This window comes from Erpetoichthys calabaricus, chromosome 5, assembly GCF_900747795.2.
Source record: "Erpetoichthys calabaricus chromosome 5, fErpCal1.3, whole genome shotgun sequence".
Lineage (NCBI taxonomy): Eukaryota > Metazoa > Chordata > Cladistia > Polypteriformes > Polypteridae > Erpetoichthys > Erpetoichthys calabaricus.
In genome coordinates, this window is record NC_041398.2 from 214,331,834 (window position 1) to 214,352,032 (window position 20,199).

General features: G+C 34.6%; 1 protein-coding gene across 1 annotated transcript in view; it reads left to right on the top strand.

Moving 5' to 3' along the window:
- The window catches only part of lman1 (lectin, mannose-binding, 1), a 43,987-nt gene that overhangs the window by 14,256 nt on the left and 9,532 nt on the right, over nt 1-20,199 (top strand). The window contains exons 8-10 of the mRNA XM_028802494.2: nt 797-929; nt 6,836-7,026; nt 8,531-8,601. Of these exons, the coding sequence (XP_028658327.1) occupies nt 797-929; nt 6,836-7,026; nt 8,531-8,601 (395 nt within the window). The remainder of the gene's footprint in view (nt 1-796; nt 930-6,835; nt 7,027-8,530; nt 8,602-20,199) is intronic.

Below are 20,199 nucleotides of genomic sequence, written 5' to 3' on the forward strand. Positions count from 1 at the left end.
TAAGGGTGAAATGGCAGCACTTTGGTTAACATTGCTGCCTCTCAGTTCAAGGAAACTCGGTTTGAGAACCTTCCTGTCCTGTTCTTTAGGGAGTTTCTTTATACTCCTGATTTCTGTATGGATCACCCCCCACTAGATCCAAATATCTTTAGATTAACTGTAAGTGGGCCAGAATGAGTAACTGTGGGTAAGTATAAATGTATGACTGTGTGTGTCCTTTGATGGACTTTCACCCCATCCAGGGGTGGTATCTGGCCTGAACCAAATGTTGTCAAAACAACAGGTTCTGGCCCTTTGTAATCCAAAAATTGTATTTAATGGGTTTAATTGATGGGTGGATGTGAATGTGTAATTACTTTGAATGTGCCACTGAAATCTTTAGTGGCCCCATTCACAAATAGTGTATCTTAGTAAATATAACACACTGAGTTTTTATTCTGTAGATTGCACCACCAAGCTATTGCTTTTAATTTTCATTCATTAGCTTGTCCTGCTAGATTCATTATGTTCATCAACCTAATACATGAAAAAAGTTTTTGACAATAATTCCCATTAAAGCAATCAGTGGTCTTGCAGAAATTACTTTTAAAGCAAGTTCTAGGCTCTCCCTATAAGGTGTGTAGGTTCATAGTACATTTAAAAGAAATGACAATACATCCATCCAATTTCTGAGGCCACTTTCTTCATTACATGGTCATGAATACCATGGTATATTATTAAAAAAAATATTTGTGAATAGTTCTTTGACGACTTTGATTGAGATACTTCAGATTTAATTAATTTTGTATGTATGCAGGCAGTTCCTGAAACAGAAATACCACAAGAAGAAAAGGAAAAATACCAGGAGGAATTTGAACATTTTCAACAGGAACTTGATAAAAGGAAAGAAGAATATCAAAAGGATCATCCCAGTGTTCATGGAGAACCAAGTTAGTAAACTATGCAATCTGCTAAACATGTTTTTTTGTACTTTAAAGTTCATTATTAGTCACTTACTGACTGTCTTGTCATTTTTTCCTTTTTTTTTCTTCAAAAAGATTACATTTTATTGTTCAGTGTAGAAAGAAAGTATTCTGTCTTTCATGATGCTGAAAAATAATAGAATACTAACAAAAATTTCAGAATAGTTGTTTTTATTTTTTATTAGGTAGTGTCACAAACTATCGGACAAACCCTGATAATTTTAATAAATTGTTAGGTTAGATTTCCAAAACTGTTGAATATACTGTATTTTGAACATAACTTGATTTATAATGTGCTAGATAAATTTTATCTTAGATAAATATTGTCTTTAATACAGTGTGCAGTTGTCACTTTTTTAAACGAACAAAAAACACAACAGAACTAGAAGCTCTTCAGAGTGTTATTAATTAAGTGCATTGCTTTACTGAAATGAATGACCATGTTTCACGGACATAAGGTGGAGCTTTATTTCTTGGACAAAAGTATACAGAGATCTGTTCTAATTCTACATAAACTCTAAGAGAATTCATTGATGAAGCTAATCCAACAGATTTATTTTATTTAAATAGTGAATTAGGTAGTTAAGGATACTGGTTAAAATCAAGTAACTAAATTCCATAAATTAGCATTAGTAAACTTACTGATTTACAGCAGTGAAGATATCTAAAAAATATTTTCATGAGTTACTTGGACATCTTAGCTATTAATTACCCAAACATTCACAGAATTTTTTATAAGAATTTATGACTGGGATATTGTCATGTTTGGAGTAGCTTGGAAATTCCTTAGAAAGCTGGTGTCCTTCAACATCTGCAATAAGATGCTGCAGATGTTCTATCAGACGGTTGTGGTGATTGCCCTCTTCTACGTGGAGGTGTGCTGGGGAGGCAGCATAAAAAAGAGGGACACCTCACACCTGGACAAACTGGCTCTATTGTAGGCACAGAGCTGGATAGTTTGACATCTGTGGCAGAGCAACGGGCACTGAGCAGGCTCCTGTCAATCATGGAGAATCCACTGAACAGTGTCATCTCCAGACAGAGGAGCAGCTTCAGCGACAGACTGCTGTCACCATCCTGCTCCACTGACAGACTGAGGAGATTGTTTCTCCCCCACACTATGCGACGCTTCAATTCCACCCGGGGGGGGGGGTAAACGTTAACACTACACAAGATTATTGTCTATTATACCTGACTTAAACTGTCCACTTTGCATTTTTTTAAACTTGCACTGTATTTTTATCACTCTTTAATTAATATTGTTTTTCAGTATGCTGCTGCTAGAGTATGTGAATTTCCCCTTGGGGATTAATAAAGTCTCTCTCTCTGCTGTCTTATTTTTTTATTTGATTGAAATATTAAAATAGATATGCTATAGATTTAATAAGTGTTTAAAAACCGTTCAGACATATTTTTGTGAACTTGTGGCAGGAACTAACCACCTAGTATTTGTGCGGTTTTGTTTTTTTTTTCTCCAGCTTAAAGATATGATAGAATTACATGGTTAAATTGAAGTTGATGTCTTGCCTGTACTTGGTCAGCTTTTCTTTAGAGAGTACTGAAGATTCTGCGGTTTTTGCTAAGCATTATCAGATAAGGCTGTTTTTTTTTTTTTTTTGGCAAACAAGCATTTATTAATTACTAATTTTAATACCAACAGACAAAGAAGCATAAACATACATGCTGTTGTCCCAAAGCACCTGGGACCAAAGTTGATTTTTGGATCTCCTCTTTAGCTTTTACATGTGCCTTTTGATATATTTTCTCACATTGTTTAACATTTAGTAAAGGGTCTAGAACTAACTACTTATTTTTGTTTTTATTATGTCTGCGCATTTGTCAGTGTCAGGAGAAATGCAGGTGTCCTGATTTTTCCTCTGCTTGCATTAACTGGATATAGAGTCCTGGGGCCAACTTTTTTTCCCCACAGAGAATTTATTTAGTGACTGGAACTGCACTTTATTTTACCAGGGCAGCAGGCAGCATGAGGTATCCCTGCTTTTGTGTAGTATAAAATTAGTTTTTCTTTTGTAATTTTCCTTTGTATGGCAGCACTACAAAAATAGACTATGTATTCTTATTTCTCAGACCTTAGATAAAGATGATGATGGTTGTGATACCAGGCTGTCTCAAATGAGCAACATTTCTGTTTCTGTGATTATGTTCAGGTTAATTTTGTATTGTGCCTCCTCTGAGTACAGGCTCAGAGCAGTTGCACATATATACAGTATAATGTGATTAGTGGCAAATTACAAACCATGCAACATTTACAAACATAAATACATTAATTACAGTACATTAAACACTTAAGTAAAACTGAAGCAATAGTTAACAAAAACAGATCATGACAACAATGTAATGTCTATTAACTAGGAATCTGTTTGTGGTGAAAACAAATCGTGGATGTCCACAATTGGTTATTGCAGACTAAGTCTATCATAAGTACAAGCTAATCTAATAGTCTAATATGAAGCACATTGAATGCATTTATCATTAAGTTATGAAGCTTTCAATATCTCTAATGCATTTTCTATGGGCTAGAGTATTATACTATTAATGGTGTAGTGGCACCAAATGCCACAGTAGGATACTGAGAAGATAACATAATAGAGAAAGAATAGATGTAGTTCATGAGGATCGCCAAAGTTTTATTTTTGAGCATATGATAAATAAAGAGTTGACAAATGAGAGATTGCAAGTGTCTCTGTATCTTTTAAAACACAATTTCTGTTTACATTTCAAGCCACAAACTTGAAATTTGACCTTCTGGGTACTTTTCACCATAAACACAATTTCAGCCTTACACAGGTGGGTGATGGAGGCGACTGGAATCAGGGGTGAGTGGCATCAACTCTGTAGTTTGATCTGTTGAGTAAGAAACTGCACAATTGCCTTTAAAGCATGAAAATTGGATTTCAGTCATGTACCTTACATTAAACATTGTTTTTTTAATGTAGTACTTCCTTCAGTATGGCCCCATGCCTCCTGGGGTGTGGTCCTATTTTCTACAGAGATACTTACAGCAACTTGAGATCTTGAGGATAGTCACTTATCATTGCACCACCATTGCAACTTGCTTGTCACTGTTTTTCTGTTGTATTTAAGACTGCATTATTCTAGTCACTAATCACGATGTCATAACTGAATCAAATGTTACAAAGTATTGGGACCACACATTGTATTTAGCTGAAATGCAGTTTTTCCCCCACTTACATTTAGAGCATTTTTAAATTACCGTATTTTTCGCTCCATAAGATGCACTTTTTTTCCCCCAAAAGAAGGATGGAAATGTCTGTGCGGCTTATGGAGCAAATATTGCATCACAGACCATGACGTGTATTACCTGACAAAAGTTGACATCCAGGGGTAGAGGGCGACAATCAGCAGTTAATGGCGACAAAACTCACTGTTACGTTCCTCTCTGCTTGAAGGAATTTTAGACTCATTGAGTTGGTATCTAATCCTTGCATGTGCGTGAGTTACGAAATGTAAACAAAGGCAAGATGGCATCGACATCTCACGAGGGAGCAAAGTGAGTGCAGAAAACAAAATACTCCGCAGACGATGTTTTGCGCATTATTATCGGTGAGTCGGACTCTGATTTTTCAGAATCTGATTTTGTTGAGAGTGATCAGGAGATCGAGCAAGAGAGAGGGGAACTGGCATCAGCTGATCGGACACCATCCGATGCCGCCCCAGCTGAGCGCATTCGCGCAGCCGATGCACCTACGGCAAGGTTCATGTGAGAGGAATACCCAGACATTGATCCTTGGGAGCCAAACTGGCTACCGGATTTCACAAGACAGCATGGCTTGCTGTTGGACTCGACAGATTACCAGCCACTGGACTACTTCAGGCTGTTCTTTCCTGGGGCTGCCTTTCAGCTACTGTCAGATGAGACAAACGGGTGTGCAGAGCATTGTTTTGAATTGCGGGGTGCGCTTGCACCGCGTTCTCGTTTTTCAAAGTGGAAACCCATAACAAAAGACAAGATGAAGGGCTTTGTGGCATTATAAATAGAGATGGGACTAGACTGGTGATATACCTTCAGGGAGCATTGGTCCATATGTGCTTTGTCCCCTGGTGGCTTTGGACGGGTTATGCTGCCTTATTGTTATGTGCTCCTGCAAAGTGATTGTGAGCAACTGAGCTTCATAAATTCTGACACTAATGATGAGGAGTTCTTGGGGTTTCCAGAAAACTAGAAGAGTGCTTGAACCTTAGTCTCTCCTCATTTGTTAATGACAGTGATGATTGTTCTTAATATCGCTGTTGACTTTACATGGTTGAAATATTCTGCTATATTTTATTAAATATATTAGTACACCATTTGATTCAGAATATTTTTTTTTTCTTGTTTTCTTCCTCTAAACCTAGGTGCGTCTAATGGTCATGAGCGAAAAATACAGTATTTAAGAAAATAACATTGCGTGCAATCAAGTCAAACTTGTACAACAAATAACTTCTTAGTCAAACTAGAAAAAGAAGAAAGAATTAAAAAAAACAAGCAGAAACTGAAAAGACAAAACAGAATTCAACCTCCACTGGTGAGAAGAACCAAAAAAAACAAAGGGAAAATGTCCTTTTCTCCAATCTAAATACTTATTCTAAAATTTTATTAATTAAATCCTGCCATATTTTAAAAATCTGTTTTGAACAGATTTTCTAAGTGAGAATTTGATTTTTTTTTCAAATTTCAAATACTATAAAACATCAGTTACTCACTGACTTATAAAAAGGTGGGTTTTACAGCAAACTTTTGAAGAAATACTTTTTTGCGAAACACAGCTATATTTACATAATAAGGCAGACTTTGTATCTGTATGTATGTATGTTTTGTTTCCACATCACTCAAAAAATCACTTTACAGATTTTTTTTTTAATAATATAGTCCAACTCACAATATTCGCTATTTGGCACCTTGATGCATTGTCAGGTTTATGCTGTTGATCAGTAATCTTCCTCATTTTCAATGTCAGAGGCTGTCCTTAAAGCGATAAGGGCCACTCGGGGCAGAACAATTGGCTAAGATCTTAATAAGATATGATGAAGAGAACCTGCATTTATACCACAGATTCCACTAATTTTGTCAGATTACCCATTATTGTCAAGCAATTGTAATTCCATGTGTCTCCAGCCAACTGTTTTTCTCAGGGGTTTTTCCATATCAGTTGCAAAAATTTACAGTAACATTTTGAAATAATGCCTAGGAAATATCAGCAGTCACACAGCTAGTTTTATATACTAATTAGTGACTGTCATCTGTCTGATGCAACTAGTAGTAGTCATCTATTATAAATGAGGCTGCAGACCATAAAATGTACCTATAACTGTCAACCAGGTATGGAGGAGCAGGGACTAACAGCTAACCCATTGCTGCTAGAGTTTGTCTTGCTGTATTCTATATGTTATGCTCAATTATGTGGCAGTGCTGAAGTAGATAAAGGTCTACTGCATTTCTGAAGAAAAATAAACTGCTTGCAAAACATTTTACAAAAAGAAAAATTTGAATTGCTTGAAAGATTGCATGTACAGATAGATCAGTGAAAACCAATAACATAAGCCCATTTTTCAAGGAAATACTGTATATTATAAACAGTGGGAGCTGTTTTTTTCAAGTACCTTTAATTTCACATGCTGGTTTGTCACATTTAAATGAACCAAATTATTTGTTATAAGTACTTTATGTGTAGTGCTTTTGTATCATTTGAATAATTTCCTGCAATGTGTGACCCATCTAAATTTTCCTTTTGTGTTCTGTTATCCGGTTAAAAAGGACTTTTTTGAGACCAACATGAATAGATTTGATTGCTGTAAAAGGTTATAAATATAACACTCAAAAATTAATGATTATGCTTTACTTTGTTCCCCAGCGGAAGATGTTTATGAATCGGTTAATGACAGAGAAATTCGGCAGGTTTTTGAAGGACAAAATAGAATTCACTTGGAGATAAAACAGTTAAACAGACAACTGGACATGATCTTAGATGAACAAAGGCGCTATGTATCTGTAGTAACAGATGAAATTGCCAAGAGATCTGCACCTCAAGGTCAACCAGTACAGGTAGAGTATTTTCTAAAGCTTTTATAAGTGAAATTAAAGTTATAGTTTTCTTTTCTCCTTGTGATTTTTGTAAATTGAAATAAATTTATTACCACATTAGTTTCAGTTCAACATTTTCTTCTGTTATTAACACTTGGAAGTATATGATATTCTCATGAATTGTATGGATATATAGGTAGTTTTGAAATACCTAATTCTGCTCTTACAACCTTTAAAAAGCAATGACTGTATTTGCTAATGGTTTGTATGATAACATTAACACTAGGAAAGAAAACGCACAAATTACCTGGAAGCACATATATTTAAAATCTTCATGATACTAAAACATTTCAGTCAGCATGGGCCAGCATATGGGAGAGTTGAATGATTAGGTTAGTCAAGGATTGTTTAAACTAGTAGTGGGTGAGCAAGGATTTTAGGACAGGCCAGTTTATTAGAACTTCACATAAAGGATCAGACAGTTGCATTAATACAGATACAAAAGTTAATTTTGAAAATTCTGTCCCACAGTTAGTAAGCTAAGATTGAAATGTGTATTGGGTTAAAATTTGTTTCTCTTAATACTAGGAGTATCAAGAATAAAGTTTTGGGACTGCTTAATGCTCTTTTTGTGGGCAGGTGGATGTGTTACATCACCTAATGGACAGAGATTTTGAGCCTGTATAGATAGATCCAGACATTAATACATTTTTGTTGTACTTTGCTTATTTATTACATTGATTTCTTCTGTTTGTGGTTTTTTTTTTTTTTTTTTTAACTTTAGTACATTTTTCCTCTTGTGTTATATATTGCCTTCTCTGGTATAATGCCACTGTTCTTGGTTATAGCTGGTAAATATTTTGTTTGTTTTTTAATTGTAACAAAAACAGTTTTGTCTTGCGTGTGTTGATGTGTTTTTTTGGCAGGAATACTTGTTCTATAAATGGACAAAAAAGTCTTTGTGATTTACATTGTAAATATTTGAAAATTAATTGCTAGTTTTGAAAGTCACCAGTCTGTGTTGCTAGATGGTATGTAACATTGGCAGAGTCCTCTCATATTCTCTCTTCAATTTAAAGAAGAGCTTATTTACTGTATATCTTTGGTCGCATATTTGTTGTCATCAGTGAAATCAACAGCTGTTAATTGAATTATTAAACAACCTCAGTTTCAACTGTATCTGTGTCTGCTTCCAGTATCTAAAAGCTTGGTTATAGGCATGCATGAACACTGACTCCCAATGTGCTCAAGCTGGCTTGCACTAGTTTTATCCTTACAAAATAACGTAAAACCAGTATTAATAGGAATTCAGTTTCTTGTTTAAATAAAATTAAGTGTTTTTTTTATGTACTTATTAATAATAAGCACAAAACTTTCATTGCTAGTGTTGTATACTTTAGAAAGGATTTTCAATGTAGCCCTCAAAATTATATATCTCATTGTTCATTTTTTGGTGTTACTTGCAAATGCCAGTATCTCAGTATATTCATATCAACATAGATAATAAAAAATGCTTCCTTTTCAGGTGCCTATCCAAGAGCTTGATAATATTGTAAGAATCCAACAGGAAGTTCTTAAAAGTATCAATGATGTGAGGTAAAAATTTCCTTTACTCTCCTTCCAACAGTAAAATGTTGTGTGTGTGTTTTTTTTTTTTTTTTTTTTTTTTTTTTTTATTTTATTAGGAAGGGTTACTGATTATTTTGTTATGTTTCTAAGTGTATGCTTTGAAATGTTTTATTTCATAAGTAGGTAATTGCTCTTCTTCATGTGCTTCTTGACATATTTAAAATACACTGTTGACAGATGTTTCAAATGTTCCTAATTTTTTTTTTCATGCATCAGTTTTTTTCCATAGTTTCTTTTCCTTCCAAGAATATAACATAAAGTACTTATGAAGTGCTTGCTTCATAAATTGTTTTTCTTTAGCTTACGATATAATTCTTTATGTGGTGGGAAAAATTCTTTTACAATTCTAGTTTTCTAAAAAAAAAAAAAAGTATCCACCTGAACATTTTAGCCAGTTACACTGGTTTCAATGCATTTGTAAATGTCTCACTTTTACTCTGTGTCATATTCAGGGTCATTATTTAGTTAGTTATTTTGGACTATTGTCTCCTTTTCCATAATAGAACTTTATTCCAGGTGCTGAAATCTGGTAACACAAGCTCAGAGTGGGAGAAAAAAAAACATACACACAGAGTATGTTTTTGTTATTTTCTAGTTGGAATGTTGTAAGTGAGGCAGTTGTAATGCTGCAGCAGTAAGCGGATACAGTTCCTTTTATAGCTATGTTGTGAAGATAAGACCGCTCAATTGAGTATATTTTTATTTTTATTTTTCCAACAGCAAAGCTAAATAAAAACAAACCGGGTCTCTGACTTTCTTCCTTGAGGATAAAAATAAATGAACTTAGAATGGCTTATTGTGGCCCTATATGTTAAAAACATTTTGTGAAAAAATATGTGTTGTTGTCATTTCTCCATTCCCTTACACTAGTAAGGAGAAAATTGGGACCTGATTTACTTATTTAGGTTCAGTTTAGGCCGTACATTTTTACAGTTGACATTGTAGTCAGGTTTTTAATAGACCCCGCTGGTTGTGGTTTTTAAACTGTAGGTCATGGAACAGAGTTTTAAAAACTGTTGGATTCTTGTTTCAAAATGTTAGTTTAAGAAGTTTAATCCAATTGTAACATCTTTTATCTGGAATGCAAAATAGCCAAACATTAAAAAGGTGACTCTAAATAGAACTTACAGTTAGTGCTATGCTTCCTTCAGCTTTAGATATATTACTCAGTTGTAAAGATTTGTACATAAAATATTAGAAATTGGTAGAAGTCCACAAAACTAAACCTGCTTGGTTGGAAATTATTTATTGCTCCAAATTGTATTTGTATGCTTTGCTACAGCTGATTTGCCAGAAACCCAGAAATGTGTTTTTGTTTTTAACTTTGGGTAGCAAAAAAAAATGGTACAATAGGTAGCTTTTCCACCTCATATATCCAGTGTCTTGTGTTTTAATCCCATGCCGAGTCTTTGTCGAATTTGCACTTTCTCTTTGTGTCTTTCTGTGTTTTCCTTTAGTTACTTCAAAAATCCCCAAAGATATAAAGGTTGATTAGCAATTACAGTTTTTCTTATTGAATATGTTTGTGTGTAAGTGAGTGGGCCTTTGTTGCACTGGCAACATTTTTAGAAATATCTCCTGCCTTTCCCCAGTTGCTCCTAGGGTAGGCTTCAGTCCAATTCCACTGATCCTAAATTTGATTTAAATGGGTTTAAGAGTGTGATATAATTAATAAGGTTGTATTTTACCAGATACTCTTCATACAACTTAAAATCTTTGCTATGCTCTTGTCTTACTATAAGTGGTTTTGTACTATCTTTGTTTAGTTTGTTATGAAGCTAATAATTAATGATAAAAGAGACTAAGATCTGATTGCTTCAGTGCATTATATCTGACATGAAGACAGGAATTAGTCTGCCTAATATTTCTTCTCCAAGCTCTGGTGGAATTTTGGGAATTCACATTAATTACACAAAGCGTGCTTTATTTGGATGTTCCAGCACCTGTTTGTGTCAAGTGGTTTAGATTTTTTTTTTTTCTTCAAAAAAAACCAAAAGTAAGTCAAGAGGGTTTATCACCTGCTGCTGTGGACTCATTTATAGCCTTCAGGTCTACATTTCATTGCAAATATTTTGCTTGCTTTCATTTTGCAATATTTTGTGTATGCATAATTCAGTAATAAACAAAACCTCACTTGCCTTGCTTTTGTCCTTTTCTAAATGCAGAACTTTTCTAATTTGCAGTTGTTTCCTTTGTGGTACAGTATTTGATTCCTCAAAGGTAAAATTGTCTCTTCCTTAGTGGATAACAAATGCATCACTGTGAGAAGCCATTAGTACATGGATGATATGAATACATTGGTGACTTGCCTTTTGTATCTCTTTTTAATGGACTTTTCATATTTACCATGTAATATAACATTTAACCTTTCTGTTCGTGTCCTTATTTACACATGAAATTTTTTATTTTTTTTTTAAGTTGAATGGGAAATGGAGTGTTTGTGTTGCTTTATTACAGAGCTTGCAAATTGCAGAGAAAAAAGCTCAGATATTGAATGATCTCTTATTTATTTCAGTAACGGCTTTAAAAATGTTCTTGTTTAAAGGAAATACTTGATATGCATGTTATTAAAAATAGTAACAAAGTAGAGTTTCATATACTGTAGTTTGCCAACTTGTGTCAATATTACCTTTGGATTCCATGCCATTAGTATGTATATAGAATATAAAGAAACTGAGGTACCCAAGTAAACCATGAAGAGAGAACATGGAGTCTCCGCGCATAATGACAACTATCAGTGCTAAGCAATCTTTTACCATGCCACATGATCTGAAACTAATATTTCCATTTCAATTTCTTGGCAGCTAGAATATTCCCTGATTCAAAGTATGTTGAACTATGTTGAGCTCGGACCCAGCTGGGTACTCTAAACGGCAAGAGCACTTGTACAGATAATAGAAGAGCAACTGGCAAGATGTGTTGAAGCATAAAGCAGGTTGTATTACATCAGGAAGTTTCAGGACAAGGTGACCCCACAGATGTTAAGGACACCTTATGCTTGCCATAGTGAGAGAGGCAGTGGGGTTTTTAATTAGATTGTTTAATGCAATCTTGGAAAGTGAGAGGATGCCTAAGGAGTGGAGAAAAAGTGTACTGCTACTGATTTTTAAGAATAAGGGGGATGTGCTGAACTGTAGTAACTACAGAGGAATAGAATAAAATTAATGAACCACAGCATAAAGTTATGGGAAAGAGTAGTGAAAGCTAGGTTAAGAAGAGAGGTTATGATTAGTGAGCAGCAGTATAGTTTCATACTGGGAAAGACCACTACAGATGTGATGTTTGCATTGAGGTTGTTGATGAAGTATAGAGAAGTCCAGAAGGAATTGTATTTTGTCTTTGTGGACTTTGAGAAGGTATATGACAGAGTGCCTAGAGAGGAGTTGTGGTATTCTATGAGGAATTTGGGAGTGGCAGAGAAATATGTAAGAGTGGTACAGGATATGTACGAGGGAAGTGTGACAGTGGTGAGGTCTTCGTAGGAGTGATGGATGCTTTCCAGGTAGAGGTGGTATTACATCAGGGTTCAGCTCTGAGCCCTTTCATATTTGCAGTGGTGATAGACAGGTTGACAGACGAGATTAGACAGGAGTCCTCGTGGACTATGATATTTGCGGATGACATTGTCATCTGTAGCAATAGCAGGGAGCAGTTCGAGAAGACCCTGGAGAGGTGGAGATATGCTCTAGAGAGGAGAGGAATGAAGGTCAGTAGGAACAAGACAGAGTACATGTGTGTGAATGAGAGTGGGATCAGAGGAATGGTGAGGATGCAGGGAGTAGAGTTGGTGAATGTGGATGAGTTTAAATAGTTGGGATCAACAGTACAAAGTTAAGGAGAGTGTGGAACAGAGGTGAAGAAGAAAGTGCAGGCAGGGTGGAGTGGATGGAGAAGAATGTCAGGAGTGATTTGTGACAGATGGGTACCAGCAAGAGTGAAAGGGAAGGTCTACAATACGGTAGTGAGACCAGCCATGTTATATGGGTTGGAGACGGTGGCACTGACCAAAAAACTGGAGACAGAGCTGGAGGTAGCAGAGTTAAAGATGTTAAAATTTGCATTGGTTGTGACAAGGATGGACAGAAGTAGAAGTGAGTGCATTAGAGGTTTAGCTCCAGTTGGAAGGTTTGAAGACAAAATCAGAGAGGTGAGATTGTGTTGGTTTGGACATGTGCAGAGGAGAGGTGCTGGGTGTATTGGGAGAAGGATGTTAAGGATGGAGCTGCCAGGTAAGAGAAAAAGAGGCCTATAAGAAGGTTTATGGATGTGGTGAGAGAGAACATGAAGGTGATGGGTGTAATGGAGCAAGATGCAGACAACTTAGAAGATATGGAAAAAGATGATCTGCTGTAGCTAACCCTAACGGGAGCAGCTGAAAGCAGAAGACTGTATATATGTATACTGTATGTATGTATACACTTATTAATGTAGTTATAATTTTACTCTTGTAGAAATCTGTTTTCAGTTTGTACACTTTGAACAGTTCAAAACAGACTAATATTTCAGTGATTTTTTTATCAGAAAACAACTGAATACTTAATAGTAAGTAAAGTAAATTTAGTTGTTTACTTGAAATTTTAGCTGCAGTATATTTCTGTGTGTGTATGGTATGTATGTACTGTGTGTGCATGTGTATGCATCTCACATGCACAGTACATGTGTATAGTAGAACACTGACTGATTAATCAAATTCTACTTGACTCTGCCCAGCAATGCCCAAACATTTGTAGAAACTCTAACTGAACATGATACCAGCTTCTAGTGTAGAATATTTACTCTATATTGCAATAGCAAGAACATTATCGGACTCTTCTGTGTAGTTGTAAATGCATTCACAATGAAATAAACATCATATTGAAGTTTAGAGTTTACCTGTCTTTCAAAGTTCATTGCAATAAACATGTGCACTCACCTTAATTTTGCTCACTTTCGGTTTAAACAATTTGATTGGGTATCTTTCCAATTACAAATCATAGTAGGTAAAGCCTATGATAAAATCAAACTATTCTTTAATGAATAGTGGGCATTATTCTCTTACCTTTTTACATATGCAGTTTTTTGATTGAGCAAGAGTAAATAAAATTTTCTTTTACTTTTTTCATAAAACATTTATCCCATAAAGATTAAATGTTTAAGAACATAAACATCACAGCTCTCATGATGAAAATTAACTAATTAGTAATAATTTAATTATGAACTTGGATCACTGGCATTGCTTAATATGCAGTATGTTAAACAACTGCAAAGTTTGTCTTCAGCAGCACATTCTAAATGTTTGAAAAAGTGACCTGATTGTTAAGGGTATGGACTACCTGTTACTTATTTATTCCAAATAAAGGCTCACTATTGAAATATTTTATGAGAAAATAAATGCTGTGTATTTGTGAACAGATAAATAAAAATGTTCAGCAGTTTGGCCTTAGTATTATTTCTGACTAGTGTTATTTTTAATTGGAGCCTGAAGATTCTGACTGTATCAAGTTTTGTTGTTTCTTTTTCTAATTACCTAATGTTCCATTCAGGTGAATTTCTGTCTTGCAACTATTGCTGCTATGATGCCTTGATTTATAAATGAAAGAGAAAATCTAAATGCTTAACACCAAAACATGAAGTGTGCAAATCATAGTAGTTTCTGTGTAAGGAGTATAACATTGTAATTTTAAACTATGATGTCAACATTTTGATTATTTAGTATTTAAGTTTATATTTAAATTTTTCATGCACTTATTTATCTCTAAGGATTAAACTGCAAATGCTATTTTCCTATTTGTTTGAATTGATTTTAGTTTTAGTAATCACTATTCGGTCTGTCCTTTCATATTTCAAGAAAACAAATTAGGTTTTGGTCTTATATACATAATGCAGCAGTGTGCCTTTTTTTGTTTTGTTTTTTTTTTTTAAAGTAAGGGAATCTGCTTCATGAGAAAGGTCACATCTTACTCTGTCTTTAAGGGATTAAAGATTTGCGTTCTGTTATAAAAAAAGAAAAATAAGTTGAACGAGGCATGATTACTTTATTTCATCCATCCCCAAAGGAGGTGCTTTTATTTTCTTCAATCAATTTCCATTGTTAGACTTCTTATAATTTTAATCATCTTACTCATGAAAAAGACTGTTTCTGACAGCAATAATTTAGTATAAGAAATTGTAATTTTATCAGAAACATGATCTTAATTTTAAGATGTTCTCTTTATTAAGAAGCTTACATTTTCTCATTTCAATACTATGCTTCAACTAAATCTGCTTTTTGATTTGTAGTTTCATGGTTTGATTGTTTAAAGAAACTGTAATATTTTCATTATTTATTGTTTTGAAGTTGTTATGATTGTATGACAATTGGTCACCAAGTAAGTGGGTTTAAAGCCACGGTCAACATAAAATGAAAAAAGCAATAAACAGACAGACTTTTCAAAATACTTTTTATGCATCCTTCAAATAAAAAGCATGGTTGGCAGTTGGAGCATTTTTATAAATTACGGTATATACAACATTCTTAAATGTTAAGTTTAATTTAGTATCCTCATTTATTTTACAGTGTCATCTTGTTATTTTTATTTATATAAATTAATGTTATAGCAATAATCTGTTATTTGAAAGCAGTTAAAAAAGCAACATGTTTAGTGTTTATTTCAAGATTAAGTGCAAAACAAATTTGGATAGGTGGTGGATTTAATTTTAGCCATGTAAAACAATTTATTTATTAGCAGTTGGTGTAATTCTTACTTAAAGGAAAAGGTACAGAGGTGTGCGTTCTAAGATAATCAAAAAAAAAAGTCAAATTGAAGAAAAGCTTCAAGCAGTAGTTCAAAGCAGCAGAAAAACCTTGTTTCACAAAATGAATATAGGAAAAGTATAAGCAGTTTCATGTTCCTTTATACAAGGTAAGGGAATTCTAGCATGACAACAATTTAGGTAATCATAACTTTACTTTTATTGTCATTACCATGTGTTGACTTTACTTTTTGTTGTTTTTTTTTTTTTAAATCACAATACAATAATTGAGATACAAATCAATCAGGGATACAATGAATACTAATCTTGCACAATAATGTGTGTTTGTTTATTTATTTGCACTTACATCTGTGGTATTAAAGTACATAAACCCTCAACCCAGTGATAAAATTATATTAGACCATGTCATGCCCTTCCACTGTCTTAGGTCTTACAAACTGTCACTATTTCAGTCTTGAAACCTGAAATTCCACAGGACTGCCCATTATCAAAAATTAAACTCCTAGCTGTTTGTCTCTTTAAATGGCCACAGATTTGGGGATAGTTTTTAAGAGAATGACTGGAGAAAAAAGTTTCTATGTACAATAGCAATGTGATGTACATTACTGATAAATTATTCATCAGTGCTACACACAATAAATATACTAGAGGAGTTCTGTAACATTGCTGCTTTCAGGGTTAATTTGAATAAAAGCATATTGTTCTTGATGTATAGTTTTGTATATGAGATTAAACTTTGGTCAGTAAATTGCAGCCTGATTGAAAGTTTCAGGTTAATAGGTTGGACAAATGAATACTGTTAAAATTAATAATAATCTTTTTTTTTTTGTCTTTTTTGTGAGAAATTCTTGATTAAAAACACTCTGACTACAAAACATGCCCTCAAAGCAAGTTTTTGGCTTTCCCTTTTGGCTGTGTTCTTGCGTACAATTAATTTATGGTTCTCTACATTTGCTTGCAAATAATCACAATTCAGCTGCATGAGGTGAGATAAAAGAGTGAGATCGTAAGAAATCATAGAGTAGGTATAAGCTAGCAAGTTTAATAATATGCTTTCTGTTTAAAATGGTTTTCCCACAGCAGCCAATTAGGACCAAGTCTCATATGAGGTAAATGATAACTTCATTAATTTTGCTTCTAGGAAAGATAAAATGTTATTTTAAAAGACCAGCAAAGTGATTATCATAAATTGAGTTCTTAGGCATAATGATTATCAAAAGGGATACTAATTCTCTTTGTTAGTCTTACCAAAATATTAGAATTACTGAAACATACTCATTCTTGTTAGGACTAATGTGTGCTGTGAAGCTGTCACTCAAAGATAAGTATTTTGCTGTAGTCAAGTGAAAGATATGAAGTTCTTTCCTGCAGAAAAATCACATAAATTGGAGTCAGTCAAGCTGACTCAAGATTTTATTCAGAATTTTAAGTGGGAAAGTCTTCACGCAAATATGTCTGTAGGTATGTGATTCTTTGTATGAGAGAATTAGGTGTTTTCAAGGCCACAGCAGAACACCACCACAAAGAGCTTTAGATGATGACTGCAAGCAATATCCTTACATTTTTTACATGTTAATTATTTCCATTTGTTGATCTGCAGGTGCTTTATTGACATTGCCATTGACACTGAATGGACCCCATACACCTATGGGCCTGTCAAACTACTGTCGGTGATTCAGTCATTCTCAAATATTAACCCATTCAACTGGCAATATTTGCACATGCTAAATTTCCTTTACTACTTTCAGTAAAGGTTTAAAATTTATAGGCATTTCATTCAATCTAATGTTTCTTGAATGCATATATGCAGTTTTCAAAGACTAAAACTAATGTTCACATGAGTTTGGGACAACTGTATTTTTTGCCTTGTAAATTGGGTTATTACAAGGGAGAAAAATTCAAATAACTGGCTGGCTGTCCAGGATGGAAAATGGACTAGACAGGGTATGGGACAGCTCCATGAGCACAAGGAAAAATCACAGATTTACAGGGAAATCTTGCCAAATTCCATGATTTAGCCATCCAAGAGAGACTACAGAACTTTCCCCATTGTGACAGGCTAGAAAGGAAGGAGCGCCTGCTGTCATTTAAATGTTTGAATGTTTTCCAGACAACACCTACTTGTGCTCTGGTGAGATGAGACAAAGGTTAAGTTGTTTAGCCACATTACCAGTCCTCATGTTTGATAAAAACCAAAAGAACCTATTACCAACTTTAAAGTATTCAAGTGACAACATTATGATTTAAGGCTACTTTTCTGATTCAGGACCTTGCCAGTTTTGCTTCATAGAGTCAACCATGTCAAAAGCTGAAGCTAAACCAAATAACGTTTGTTACAAGGCAACGTCCAATAACACTGAAGAAATTCTGCATAAGATAAAGGAGAAACAGAGGTCAAACTAATGGCCAAGTGAAAACCCAAATCTTAACCTCACAGAAATGTTGCAGTATGAGATGGCTTGAAGCACACATTAAATGCATAAAGTCTGAAAGATCACACAGTCAAATAATTTAGGCATGAAGAAATGGGAAAAAATCTCCAAGTTAGGAGATGTAAGACAGTTAACACTAGAATCCCTGAAGCCTTTGAAAAAAGTTGTAGTGCCGGGCTGCCTTAAATTCCTTCGTACCTCTTCATCAGCATCTTTGTTTTGCAAATGTGTCAATCAGTGCAAGCAGCCTGCTATCCTGTCCCCCACCGTCGCAGCTGAAGTTCCCCCAGCTCAAGTCTGTTTATCCGGGTGTGAGATGCCCGGAGTTGTAGAGGGTAAATAATACAGTATATTGTTATCTGGAATACATGCATTTCATGTGTGTTCCGTGTCTGCAACAATCTGGGTAAATGTAGGATGACAGGAAATGCGAGGCAAGAAATGTTGAACACATAGCTGAAACAAATTTTTTTTCATGTTGTAATAACAAAATGCAGATGTGAAGTGTATAACGTGTGAAGACTGCAGTCCAAAAATCAAATAAAAACTTTCCAAAAATGTATGACAAAACAAGTGCGCCTTTATTTAAGAATATAACCAATGAAAAAGAAATTATTCCGTTTACATGTTGCTGCCAATATGTAAAAACCAAAGCTTAAATACCAGTTGGACTGCCTGTGCTGATTGACACATTTGCAAAACAGACGCTGGAAGAGCAGTGATTTTGTGGCAAATATGTCCTTCAGGGAGTCATGGTTTTGAGGTCAGTGTGTTTATACCTTTAACTTGAGATAGTACCACAACAAGAAATTGCCCTGAGCGAGATCAGGCGAACGTGTAGGCCACCCAACATTGCCGCTCAGGGAGGTCACCTTTCCCGGAAACATCTCCCACAAAACTTGCATGGATCTCTGCACTGTATGAGCTGTTGCTCCATCCTTTGAAAGCAGGCATCCACTACGTCTGTTTCTTCTAGTTGGGGCCACAAAAAGTTCTCTAGCATTTTAATGTAACGCTCTGAAGTGACTCTGACCATTGCTCCCCCTTCTTTAAAAAAGTAAGGGCCTACAATGCCAAATTCTGCAGTGGCACTCCAAACTGTAACATGCTCACTGTGCAGGGATGGTTTCAGTCTAGTATCAAAAGTTTTACTTATTTACACAACCATTCAAATGGAAATGTGCTTCATCGCTGTACATGATGATGACGTCTCAATGAGTAGTTTGCAGAATGTTAACGCACAACTCTACGGCTCACCCAGTCTCTTTCAGCAAGTTCCTAAATTACCATCATTTTGTATGACTGCAAACTATCGCCTATCAAAAGACCCTCACCCCAACCCACTTGGCTGCCTCTACCACATGCAATGACCTTGACAAATGTGATACTTCATTGTGGCTCACGCTGTACTATAGAAATTATTTAAGTACTTTGTTTACCTGGAGATTTGATCATTTTTGTTTATTCAAATATTTGATATATTAGTTGTAATTTGTGTTTGTTTTTTTTTTTCCTCACCAGTTGCTACTGTTGACTCACATTAACAATTTTAAGTATCAGTTTGTTAATCAATGACAACAGGTCCTTTTTCACATTGCTCCATAGATAGATAAATTAATTAATTAATTTAATTGTTAAAGATACAATTAACATTATGCAATTCGTTCATGAGCGTGGATTTTAGTCCCCACCATTTTCACTCCTCCTTTAATGACATCTCTGCAGATACTAGAGTTTCAAGGAGTTACATTTTAAATGTGTAGTACTAGGGTGCATCAGTGTACAATTTCAAACGGAACAACAAAAAAGGTTAAAGATCATTTTTCCACACTGAAAATTTTTGAAAAGAAGATTAGAAATGCAACATTCTGTTTGTATAGCCTTCTTTTTGTTCTGCATCATCTCTCTATTTTCATGTATAGCCATGTTGACTCATGCCTACATGCTAATGTTTTATTGCTTAAAAATTAACCTATAAAGTGAGAAAGTTTAATGCTTCCTATTGTATAAATCATTAATTTACTTTTTTAGTTCTTGACTTAAAATGTTTAGAGTTTATTTCTGAAAAGAAACATCCTTTATTTTTGGCGTCACATTTTCTTTGGCTGTTTTTCCTTCTTTGCTAGATTTAATGGCAAAATTAACTGGTAAATAAATTAGTATACTTTCAACAATGTTTAATCCATTCTATACTCGCAATAATGAGCTCTTGTTGTTTTCTGTACATCTCAAGGATATTTTTTTTCAGATGTAGATCCAGATAAATGTTTACTTAAGAATACAAAATAAAAGACAGCAAGATGTTGGCTCAGGAGTTTAGACAGTGTAAACTAAACTCAAATTTTGTACAGATTAAAAAAGACAGTAGTTCACTGATCAAAATCATGATTGTGCCTTTACA